General features: G+C 44.0%; 1 protein-coding gene and 1 long non-coding RNA gene across 3 annotated transcripts in view; one reads left to right on the top strand and one right to left on the bottom strand.

Moving 5' to 3' along the window:
• LOC119958657 overlaps window positions 1–4,395 on the bottom strand; it is a 150,121-nt gene extending 145,726 nt beyond the window's left edge. The window contains exon 1 of the mRNA XM_038787208.1: window positions 4,073–4,395. Within this exon, the coding sequence (XP_038643136.1) occupies window positions 4,073–4,379 (307 nt within the window). The 5' untranslated portion in view covers window positions 4,380–4,395. The remainder of the gene's footprint in view (window positions 1–4,072) is intronic.
• Window positions 4,396–8,472: 4,077 nt separating this feature from the next.
• LOC119958659 overlaps window positions 8,473–12,230 on the top strand; it is a 208,592-nt gene continuing 204,834 nt past the window's right edge. For both annotated transcript variants that reach the window (XR_005459044.1, XR_005459043.1), the window contains exons 1-2: window positions 8,473–9,172; window positions 9,260–9,294. This is a non-coding gene — a long non-coding RNA (uncharacterized LOC119958659). The remainder of the gene's footprint in view (window positions 9,173–9,259; window positions 9,295–12,230) is intronic.

Here is a 12,230-nt window from a genome sequence, read left to right on the forward strand (position 1 = left end):
TTTCCCCGTGTGTCATCTATAGGGTCCGGCAGATAAATCCATATCCAGACAGAAACACAGACACAATAAAGAGAATTCCACCTGAAACGCAGAGAAGTTGGGGGGGGGGGGGGGGAGTGGGAGTGCACATCAAGAGGCCATTTGGACCATGCTGTCAGTGCCTAAATAAACTAACTTGGAATATAAAGCACCCTGACCATTCTTATCACACTGCCCATCTCCCGATCCGTTGCTTTAAACGTTCCAGCACTTTAAGTGAAGATCCAGGCACCTTATGAAATGTTTGTGCCTCAAGCACCAAATCAGGGAGTACAATCCATACTGCTCATATTTTGCGCCTTTCGCAGCTCTGCAAGCCCCTTATCGTTTGACAGCAACTTTTCAAAATTCTCCTCAAAGCTTTCAATGAAAGAAATTCGGCAGCCCATTCGGAATCAATAGTGTTCCAAGAACATCCATTTAATAACGGTGCTGCGGATGTATTTAATTTGGATGTTTGTTGAGGGATTTGATGTCAAATCCTGCTCCCTGCTCCCCAGTCCCAACACAACACTCTCGCTCCTCCACTCCTGCCCCCGCAGAGAAATATGTTCTGATTTTAGTTAATGCGACGATGTCATTTGAAACAAATGCTTATGTTCTAGAATGTGCTCGGCCAACCGCGTGAAATATCTAGCGTGGGATGGGGTGTACATTATTCCAAACATCCGCAATCTATCTGGGCAGCTTGACAACATATTAATTGCACTTACCCGTAACGCACCGTCATTTAATCTCTGGGTCTGTGCTTGGCGGTTGTCGCCTAGGTATTAAAGAATGCAAAATAAATTTAAATATTATGTTCTTTCGGCGAATAGATATTCAACTGGAGATAGGCGAAGACAATGACGAATCAATGCGCCAATGGGCTCAATGCATCAATTCACCCTAATTGTCAATTTCAGTCAATCCAAAAGCTTTACAAATAGGCCAGTGTACCCGTAATAGATCAACGGCCCCTCAATGCATCAAGTGTCAGATAATGAGTCATTGGAGCCCAGTTCGCCAATGGTGGACAAGCCCGTCGTCTCGCGTCCATTTCCTACCTGATCTATTACCGGCAGATTTAATAATCAATAATTGGCCGTTTCCTGGCACCAACATGAATGATATGATTGAAGAATATTTTGATGGCAGGAAGTCCAGTTACCAATCGGTGAATTTCCGCAATTTGCTATTTAATCGGTGCCGATATTTCATGGAACGTACCCGCTTGTCGCTCTTTCAGCTTCCCTCTTTGTGTTGTCGCTCTCAAGCTAAAACGGAACAAGGACAAGAAGTATTAATAAAGTGTTAGGTAGATCCTGGTCCAGGTCCCAGAAATAGCTGATAAAATAATTAATTGTGCAGCACGTTTAGATTCATCTTCATATATCGAACAGAATATCAACATGAAACATTGAAATCAGAGTTGGGTTTGAACTGGAATTATCACAATACTAAACACAAAGAGAGTATCCGTGATGGAGTTTACAAATGGCTCAGTTACTTACTTTACATTTTGGCTTTTGTTGTCCCATTTTCCTGAAAGAAGAAACTATAATTAGCAAAATAAAATCAGGAGAAGATAATAACATTGGATACGCAATTACGGCAATATCCCTCATGCACCGGATTCCTCACCTGATCTGCCTCCTTTACAAATCCGAATGGAAAGTAGAATCAACAAGAGAAGCAGAACCACTAGGACAGTGATGAAAGCGGGAAGGGCCCGGCTGCACCATCCTGCAGAGACAAAACAATTAGAATCTGCTTCTCTGTCACATCCTTATCTCCTGGGATTCTCTGCTGGGAAACTCAACTCAGGTAAAAAGTCGGAAGCTGAACCTTGGGACTGAAAGGGGCAAATTAAGGCCCTTGGAAATGATAGTAAAACGTGAAATGGAATCATAGAATTTACAGTGCAGAAGGAGGCCATTCGGCCCATCGAGTTTTCATCGGCCTTCGGAAAGAGCACCCTTCACGCTATCCACAGAACCCATTAACCCCACCTAACCTTTGTGGACACGAAGGACAATTTAGCATGGTCAATCCTCCTAACATGCACGTCACCGGACAGGAGGAAGACACCGGAGCACCAGGAGGAAACCCACGCAGACACAGGGAGAACGTGCAGACTCCGCACAGACAGTGACCCGGCCCGGGAACCGAAACTGGGACCCTGGAGCTGTGAAGCATCTCTGCTAACTACTGTGCTGCCGTGCCGCCCTTTGATTGGGTTCTGGTGAATTAATTATGTTCAACGTGTTAGAAATATCTCGGAATAGTGAATGATGCTGTCCTTGAGCCAATTCTGAAAGTTCAATCCAAATTGGGTCAAACTCCCTCAGCTTTCTCTCATGGACCTGCACATTGCTCCCCATTAAATATTTCTGCAAAGTCCCTTCTGAAAGTAACTATTAAATATGGTTTCGCCGCGTGTTCCAGATAACAAGAACTCTCTGTGTAAATCACAGTCTCCACATATCCCCGCTCTTTGTTGATTATCTTCAATTTGTGTCCCCTTGTTTTCTCACCCACTGCCATTGTGCACTGTTCCAATTAGTTACTCCATCGAAACGTTCTGGTTGATTGTGGCGTCGATCATTTCTCCTCTTAACATTCTCTTCCGTATGGAGAAGAGTCCAAGCTTCTCCAGTCTCTCCACATTAACTGAAGTGGCTAGTTCCCAACAAATTTCCTCGGCTCTCTCGGTAGATTTGTGACTTCATCCCCTAAAAAGCTGTGTGCAGCTGATCACAATACTGTTAACGTGGCCAGCCAGTGCTTTCTGACGCATTTATACACCCCCTTGCTTTTACACGCGATTCTTCAATTTAAAAATTCAATGATTCCGGATGCCTTACACAATTAATTGATCTTTCCATTTCCATCTCCAAACATTACTGAATCAGAGAATAATTGCAGCGCAAAAGGAGGCAATTCAGCCCACCAACTCGCTGCTACCTCTTTGCAGCAACAACCCGCTTAATTCCACCCACCTGCCGCTCCTCTTCCGCCTACACATTCTTCCATTTATCGCCATTCTCCAATTCCCTTTCGATCGCCACTCTCAGGCTGTGTGTTCCAATGATGAACATTGGTTGTACAGAAGGGTTCACCGTTTTGTTGCTGTTCATTTCTTTCCCAATCACATCACATTTGTATCGCCTGGCACTCCATCCTTCGGTCACGTGGTACAGATTTTCACTCAAAACTCTGCCTAGATCCCTCCTGATTTTAAACGCCACTATCACATATCTGTTCAAACTTCTCTTCTCCAAGCAGAACCGTATCAGTGTCTATCGGTTATGCACGTGAATTAATTTTCCCACCCGTGATACCATTCCTTTGAATCTTTTCTGCACTGTCTCTAATACATTCACAAGACATTCTGGTGCCCAGATAGGACGTAATACTACAGTTGATGCTGAACTAGAGCTTTGTTAATGTTCATCACAGCTCCCTTCTTCTTCTAATCTCTGACATATTGCTAATGTCGAGAGCTTTGCCCCTGTCATTTGTTTGAGACAATAAAGCTCCGATTCGCCTGTCCAAGTAAAGTCTGTGTGATACACTTGGGACAAATTCTGAAAATGACATTTATGTGAAGTGTTAGACCCAGAGTTTAATGTTCTAAAACATTACATGACACAGGAAGCAGGATTAAACCAATAAAGCAGATATTACACGGATGATGGGTTCTAGAAAATGAGATTCAGAGAAAGTAAATGAAGTCTCAGAAAACAAGTCATTTTTAGACAAAAATTTCCACTTTTTTCTGGTTTCTGTTTGTGAAGCCCATCCAGTGGAGAACTGATCACAACTCCATTCCAAAGCCCACTGCGTAAAAAGGGCGGTTGGTGCAAGTTCAATAACTTCGGAAAGGAAAACCAGATTCTAGTTTCAACGGAAAGTGTGACAAAGCTATCGGGATAAATATTGGAAAGCCTTTGTTTTTATTTAACAGGCTTCAGAGTCTTAGCTTCGAGCTAATCGTTCTTATTGATTATAACTTGAATTCAAACCATCATTGTGAAGATCGCCAACTCACCTGTCCTTGTCTCTGCTGCTTTGGGGAACAACACGCTCTTCGTCCAATTTTTGTTTGGAGACCCCAGTTGAACGATACAAGTGCAGACAGCGCCGTTACTCCACATATCCATCGACACCATGATCTGACTGGTGATGCTGTAGGTCCCGTCCTCCTCCAGTGTACCGGGATCGCTCGATCCATCGGTTACCAGGCCGGAAATATTCCAGAAAATAACAATCCGGTTCGAAGAAAGTCCACTAACCAAACACACCAAGGGGACGGTTTCCCTGGAATTCCCCTCCCGCTGTGGCACAAATATCAGCATCGCCGTCTTATTGGTGGAACTGTCTGCACACAGATTGAAACATAGTCAACGATTGATTCACACAAAAAGATAATACCGTGCATGATCAGAATTCATTTCAATTGTTCTCTTACCTCCAACCAGTAGTGTAGCTGCTTTCTGGAGCGGTGCATAGATATACATATAAGCACAGTAGTAGGAACCCGAATCATTCGCCTGGACATTGCGGATTTCCAGAATCAGTATATTTTTGCTGTTGCCTTTTTTAGAAATGAACTTACAATCCGCCCCGTTACAGGATGAAATGTCGATTGCTTTCGGTGCTTCACCCTCTCCTTGTTTATACCAGCCATAGCTAGACACCAATTCCACTTCGTAACTGTGATGACAGGATAATTCCACCATCTGCCCGACTTCAGCAATCATTGGGACGGGGATGTGAGACAGAGTGGACTCGGAGTCTGTAACCAGAGAGATTATTGGTTCGTTATCAATGATTATTGAGAGATTGGAAACATCCGCTTTGAAACGCTTCAGCTGTAATTAAAGAACAATCTCATTGCTGTTTTACAGTGATTTTGGTGAGATTTATAATTCAATTTATTTTTGCTTCGGTTTTGTAGGAGAAAGCAGTAAACACACTGGCACTAACTTGTGAAATCCCTTCACCTGATCAGTGGATCACAGTTTTATTTCAAGAAACACGCATTCTCACATTTTACTGAACGAAGGGAATTCCGGTTATATTTCCCACCGCCGCTTACTCACCGTCACCCCTCATCACGAGGAAAATGAGGATCAGGGGGAAATGTTCCTTCGCCATCTTGAGCCGGAGACTGTTCCCCGTTTTCGCTCTCACTCGCTTGTGACTGCGGCCGTAGTGGCCACAGACTGATACGAGCTCAGGGCCAAATCCGATGGAAATGATGACGATCTGTTCTCTGGAAAGTATGACACCATTCGGTGAGCAATGCCTTAGTGAAAATGACGTTCATTTGCACTGCTCTCACCGCCTTGGTGTCACAGCTGATAAGAAACAGAAGACCTTACAACAATCTGATTGGCTGTAGTTCAGAGGGCTGGGCGGAATAATGACTTCAGGGGTCTATGCTAAATATTGTAGTTAGTAATTAACTCAAGTTTAACCATTCCAGATTGTCATTGGGATGATGTTGCTGATCCAACTTATAAAACATCTACCAGGCCGTCCCTCACCCTTGACTTCGCCAGTTAAAAATTTCCAGCCTGTTCCCTATTTCTAGTTATTTATGACATTTCGGCCCTGCTCTCATTCTTGTAAATCCTGTTTGCTCCATTGCCAATATCCTTTTTGTAATTGTGGTGGGGGGAGGGGAGGGGGAGGGGGCAGGAATTTGCAGTTAGCCCAATTATTGCAAACGAGGACCCATATGTAAAAACAATTCAACAGAATCAGAATCATTTTCTTCCGTAGCCTTCTGTGTGTTTTCGAATGTCACCAACAAGATCATGAAAATGGGCGTTGCTTTAGAATTATTCACAGATCCAATAAACCAAACATTTGAGTAGCATCAGGGACAGATCTGAACCTTGGGCCTCTCGTCAACTGGGTTGTATTTCGATTCTCAGCCGCGTTCACATTCGCACATTCTGCTGTTGAGTGAGTGGCTTATTTTTAAAACAAAATTTCGAGCAGAAACGACTTGCATTCAGCGTTCCCAAAGGGTTAAGTTAAAAGCATTTCCCCTTTGGGTAAATTGTAGACAACGTTACTAAACGGAGAAGAGGGAAGATACTCGAGTAAATTAGCCTGCATGCCATCTAGGTCATCATTGGCTACAGGAATAGTGCCAGAGGACTGGAGGATAGCAAATGTGGTCCCTTTGTTCAAGAAGGGGAGTAGAGATAACCCCGGTAACTATAGGCCGGTGAGCCTAACGTCTGTGGTGGGTAAAGTCTTGGAGAGGATTATAAAAGATACGATTTATAATCATCTAGATAGGAATAATATGATTAGGGACAGTCAGCATGGTTTTGTGAAGGGTAGGTCATGCCTCACCAACCTTATCGAGTTCTTTGAGAAGGTGACTGAACAGGTAGACGAGGGTAGAGCAGTTGATGTGGTGTATATGGATTTCAGTAAAGCGTTTGATAAGGTTCCCCACGGTCGGCTGTTGCAGAAAATACGGAGGCTGGGGATTGAGGGTGATTTAGAGATGTGGATCAGAAATTGGCTAGTTGAAAGAAGACAGAGAGTGGTAGTTGATGGGAAATGTTCAGAATGGAGTTCAGTTACGAGTGGCGTACCACAAGGATCTGTTCTCGGGCCGTTGCTGTTTGTCATTTTTATAAATGACCTAGAGGAGGGCGCAGAAGGAGGGGTGAGTAAATTTGCAGACGACACTAAAGTCGGTGGAGTTGTAGACAGTGCGGAAGGATGTTGCAGGTTACAGAGGGACATAGATAAGCTGCAGAGCTGGGCTGAGAGGTGGCAAATGGAGTTTAATGTGGAGAAGTGTGAGGTGATTCACTTTGAAAAGAATAACAGAAATGCGGAATATTTGGCTAATGGTAAAATTCTTGGTAGTGTGGATGAGCAGAGGGATCTCGGTGTCCATGTACATAGATCCCTGAAAGTTGCCACCCAGGTTGATAGCGTTGTGAAGAAGGCCTATGGTGTGTTGGCCTTTATTGTTAGAGGGATTGAGTTCCGGAGCCATGAGGTCATGTTGCAGTTGTACAAAACTCTAGTACGGCCGCATTTGGAATATTGGGTACAGTTCTGGTCGCCTCATTATAGGAAGGACGTGGAAGCTTTGGAACGGGTGCAGAGGAGATTTACCAGGATGTTGCCTGGTATGGAGGGAAAATCTTATGAGGAAAGGCTGATGGACTTGAGGGTGTTTTCGTTAGAGAGAAGAAGGTTAAGAGGTGACTTAATAGAGGCATACAAAATGATCAGAGGGTTAGATAGGGTGGACAGCGAGAGCCTTCTCCCGCGGATGGAGGTGGCTAGCACGAGGGGACATAGCCTTAAATTGAGGGGTAATAGATATAGGACAGAGGTCAGAGGTGGGTTTTTTACGCAAAGAGTGGTGAGGCCGTGGAATGCCCTACCTGCAACAGTAGTGAACACGCCAACATTGAGGGCATTTAAAAATATATTGGATAAGCATATGGATGATAAGGGCATAGTGTAGGTTAGATGGCCTTTAGATTTTTTCCATGTCGGTGCAACATCGAGGGCCGAAGGGCCTGTACTGCGCTGTATCGTTCTATGTTCTATGTTCTATGTTCGGAAAGTCGCGACTAAAGGTTACTGGTGGTCGACATTACCAATGCAATGCCCCGCATTTTCCTCAAGATATGCCGCAAGAAACATTTGGAAATAATTATCAGTGGAAATTCAGTGCATGCCGGTCAGAGAACATGACTTAGAAGCTGCAAGAAGGAAACATATTAGAGGAGAGAAATTAAGAAAGTATTTCTTTCTAAATACAAATATTAGCATTTATCTTCTGACGAAAGAAAGAGGTCACCAATTTCTTTTCGTTCGTTCATAGGATGTGACCATCGCTGGTCAGTGCGGCATTCGTTGTCCATCCCTAAATGTCTCTACATTATGAGAGGAATAGACAGGGTGGAAACGCAGTCTTTCTCGAAGGGTGGACGGAATGGGTTGGTTTAGCACAGGGCTAAATAGCTGGCTTTTAAAGCAGACCAAGTAAGGCCAGCAGAACGGTTCAATGTCGGCACACAAACCTATAGGCTTGTTTCTCCAGGGGTTTGATCCAGGGACAGTAAAGGAATGGCGATAAAGTCCCAGGCCACTGTGCGGTTAGGAGGAAAATTGGTGTCTTGTTCCCATCTCCCTTCGTGTGTTGCCGTGTTCTCTGTTTGTCGACATTTCACAGTGTGATCCCAGTGAGACGCTCATGAAGACATTGTGCAATTGTGAATAAAGTTAGGGATCAGTTAATTTTATTCAAATCTCGGACAGGGCAGGGAAATTGGAAATCGGTATAACATTAATTAACGCACTGTTAATGGGCAAGAATGTGCACCCGCCTGTTCTCTGTTTCGATGAATCAACTCTGGGTGGTAACCCCGCATTCTGTCGGTAACTTCACATTGAGTGCCAGTGTGTGACCTCTGAATGCAGTTCTGTGGGTGAAGCGCCTCAACTGTAAAAAACAGGAAAACCACAGAGAGCTTTTGGCTCGAACACCATTTTCCATCTCAAGCAGAGAGTGGTCACAATCTCGGGCACTGATATCCAGACCTCAATGCGCTTTGCAAAGCTCCAAATTGGCTGTGGGCGAGGTATTTTTAACGCTCACAGCAAACAGTTGCGGTCACAGACAATGCGCCTCGTTGCTGCCAGACCCGCTCTCTGCTGAAAGCTCTACTCCCCCGTTCCTTCGCAATGGAAGGTCAAGCATTTCAGCAGTAAAGGTCAAACTCTGAGTACGGTTAATTTCACAACTCATGCTGCCAGTTATTCCTGTAACCAGACTCTTCACAACAAACTGAATGTATCTCGCTCTTGTCTCCCACATTCCATTCCTCACCAGTCTGCTGAATATTCCGTGACTTCGGTTCCTGAGGTGTCTTTAAGAGAATTTTCAGCACGGATTTTCCTGCTTTGTGTTCAGAATTGGGTCATGTTTCCTCTGAGATATTCCCATAAAGAATCTTTTGACACAGCAGCAGTTTCTAATTGTTTTGTCTCTGTCAGGATTGAGCATTTTTATCCTTTGCCGATACTGCCTCGATGATCCGGCGTAGAATATTCATCCTCATTTGGATTTGGAGTTCATGTTGTGGCTGATCGGGTAAATATTGATGATTAACACCGATATTTTAATGAACGTTTGTTTAATGTCCATTGTTTAAAGTACTGGTTGCGTTTATTATTTCAGAAAACCGAATGAACAGATCCCACAGTGAAAAGCCAGTAAGTAAAGTGTTTTTTAAGCCCCTTCACTGACATCAGTATGTAACTCGTCCAACTCGGGAAGGGGCGATACTGGACCTGGTATTGGGGAATGATCCCGGCCAGGTGGTTGAATTTCAGTTGGTAATTACTTTGGGACAAGCGATCACAATTCGGTAAGTTTTAGAATACTCATGGACAAAGACGAAAGTGGTCCTAAAGTAAGAGTGCTAAATGGGAAAGGCCAAGTATATCAAAATTCGGCAGGAGCTAGGGAATGTTGATTGTGAAGAGTTTTTAAGGGTAAATCCGCATTTGAAATGTGGACCTTTTAATGAAAGGATGATTAGAGTGCAGGATAGAAATGTCCCTGTGAAAATAAGGGATAGAAATGGCATGATTAGGGAACCATCGACGAAGGGTGGAATTGCGAGTCTAGCTCAGATGAAAAAGGAAGCATACGTAAGATATAGGCGACTTAAAACTGATGAAGCTTTGGAGGAATATCAGGACAGTAGGACAAATCTCAAAAGTGCAATAAAGAGGGCTCAAAGGGGTCATGTGATATATTTGGTTAACATGGTGACGGAACATCGCAAAGAATTTTATTCGTCTGTAAGGAGCAAGAGGGTAACTACAGAAAGGATTGGCCCACTCAAAGACAAAAGATGGTTTTCTTGCGTGGACTCAGAGGAAATGGTTGTGATTCTTTGCATCGGTATTCAGCAGGATAGGGATGAATGTTTAAATATTCTAGGTCAAGTCGGCATAATGAAGGGGGCAGTTTTGGGTATTCTAAAACGCATCATGTTGGACAAGTCCCCAGGTCCGGATGGGATCTATCCCATGTTACAGAGGGAAGCGAGGGACGAAATAGCTGGGACCTCAACAGATATCTTTTCAGCATCCTTGAGCACGAGTGAGGTCCCGGAGGACTGGAGAATTACTGACATTGTCCCTTTGTTTAAGAAAGGTAGCAGGGATTATCCAGGGAATTGTAGACCTGTGAGCTTGACGTCAGTGGTAGGCAAACTGTTGGAGAAGATACTGAGGGATAAGATCCATTCACATTTGGAAGAAAATAGACTTATCATTGATTGGCAGCATGGCGTTGTACAGGTAAGGTCATGTATTTCAAACCTAATAGAATTAGTGACAAAGTTAATTGATGAGGGAAGGGCAGTAGATGTCATATACATAGACTTCAGTTCGGCGTTTGATAAAGTTTCCCATGGCAGGTTGATGGAAAAAGTGAAGTTGTATGGGGTTCAGGGTGCACTAGGTAGATGGATAAATAACTGGCTGGGCAACAGGTGACAGAGAATAGTGGTGGAAGGGAGTATCTCAAAATGGAGAAGGGTGACTAGTGGTGTTCCACAGGTATACGTGCTCGGACCACTGTTGTTTGTGATCTACATAAATGATCTGGACGAAGATACAGGTGGTCTGATTAGTAAGTTTGCAGATGATACTAAGATTGATGGAGTTGCAGATAGTGAGAGAGTCTGTCAGAGGATACAGCAAAATATAGATAGATTGCAGAGTTGGACAGAGAAATGGCATATGGAGTTCAATCCAGGCAAATGCGAGGTGATGCATTTTGGAAGATCTATTTCAAGAGCGGACTATACTGTCAATGGTAGAGTCCTTGGGAGAATTGATGTACAGAGAGATTTGGGTTCATGTCCATTGTACCTGGAAGGTGGCAACGCAGGTCGATAGAGTGGTCAAGAAGGCATACAGCATGCTTGCCTTCATCGGACGGGGTATTGAGTACAAGAGTCGGCAGGTCATGTTACAGTTGTACAGGACTTTGGTTCGGCCACATTTGGAAAACTGCATGCAGTTCTGGTCGCCACATCTAGTGCTTTAGAGAGCGTGCAGAGGAGGTTCACCAGGATGTTTCCTGGAATGGAGGGTACTAGCTATGAAGAATGTTTGAGTAGATTAGGATTGTTTTCGTTGGAAAGACGAAGGTTGAGGGTGGACTTGATTGAAGTCTACAAAATTATGAGAGGTATGGACAGGGTAGACAGCAACAAACTTTTTGCAAGAGTGGGGGTGTCAATTACAAAGGGCCACGCTTTCAAGGTGTAACGGGGAAAGTTTAAGGGAAATGTACGTGGAAAGTGTTTTGCGCAGAGGGTGGTGACTGCCTGGTACGCTTTGCCAGCGGAGGTGGTAGAGGCGGGCACGATAGCGTCATTTAAGTTGCATCTCGACAGATATATGAACGGGCCGGGAACAGAGGGAAGTAGATCCTTGGAAAACAGGCGACAGGTTTACATAAATGATCTGCATCGGCGCAAGCTGGGAGGGTCGAAGGGCCTGTTCCCGTGCTGTAATTCTCTTCGTCTTTTGTTATTTCTATTATCACTGTATTTATAACTGTTTCAGAAACCAGTTTATTCCCAAAGCCATTTCCATGGTATTGATGCTTTAATATTTCCCACGACCCTTCATGATTTATTCTGATATGAATTAATAATTCCGATTGTCTTTTATTAACTGAGCAGACGCAAAATGGCCAGAGCAAATTGCAACACGAAGAGGCCATTCGGCCACTCGAGCCTGCTCTGATATTCAACAAGATCGTAGCTGACCTGATTTTTGACCTTATCTCCATCCGCCTGTCTGCCTCCCTAAAATCCTGGACTCCATTTTTACTTCAATCTGCTCTAATTCAGTCTTGACAATATTCAATGGCTCCGCCCCCACTTCCCTGTGGGAACGGGAGTTTCTAACTGAGAGAAGACATTCATCCTCGTCCCCCTCTTCCCTCGGAAACTGTGTTCCCTGCTTCAATATTCCTTCACTAGAGAACACATCTTTCCAATATTTACTGTGGCAATCGTTTGGGAATTCTATCTGTTTTAAGGACGAAAATACGTAGAAGGAGCAGGAATGTGCTATTCTTCCTCTCGACTCCGCTCCACTGTTTAATCAGACCATGTCTG

Source organism: Scyliorhinus canicula, chromosome 30, assembly GCF_902713615.1.
Source record: "Scyliorhinus canicula chromosome 30, sScyCan1.1, whole genome shotgun sequence".
NCBI lineage: Eukaryota > Metazoa > Chordata > Chondrichthyes > Carcharhiniformes > Scyliorhinidae > Scyliorhinus > Scyliorhinus canicula.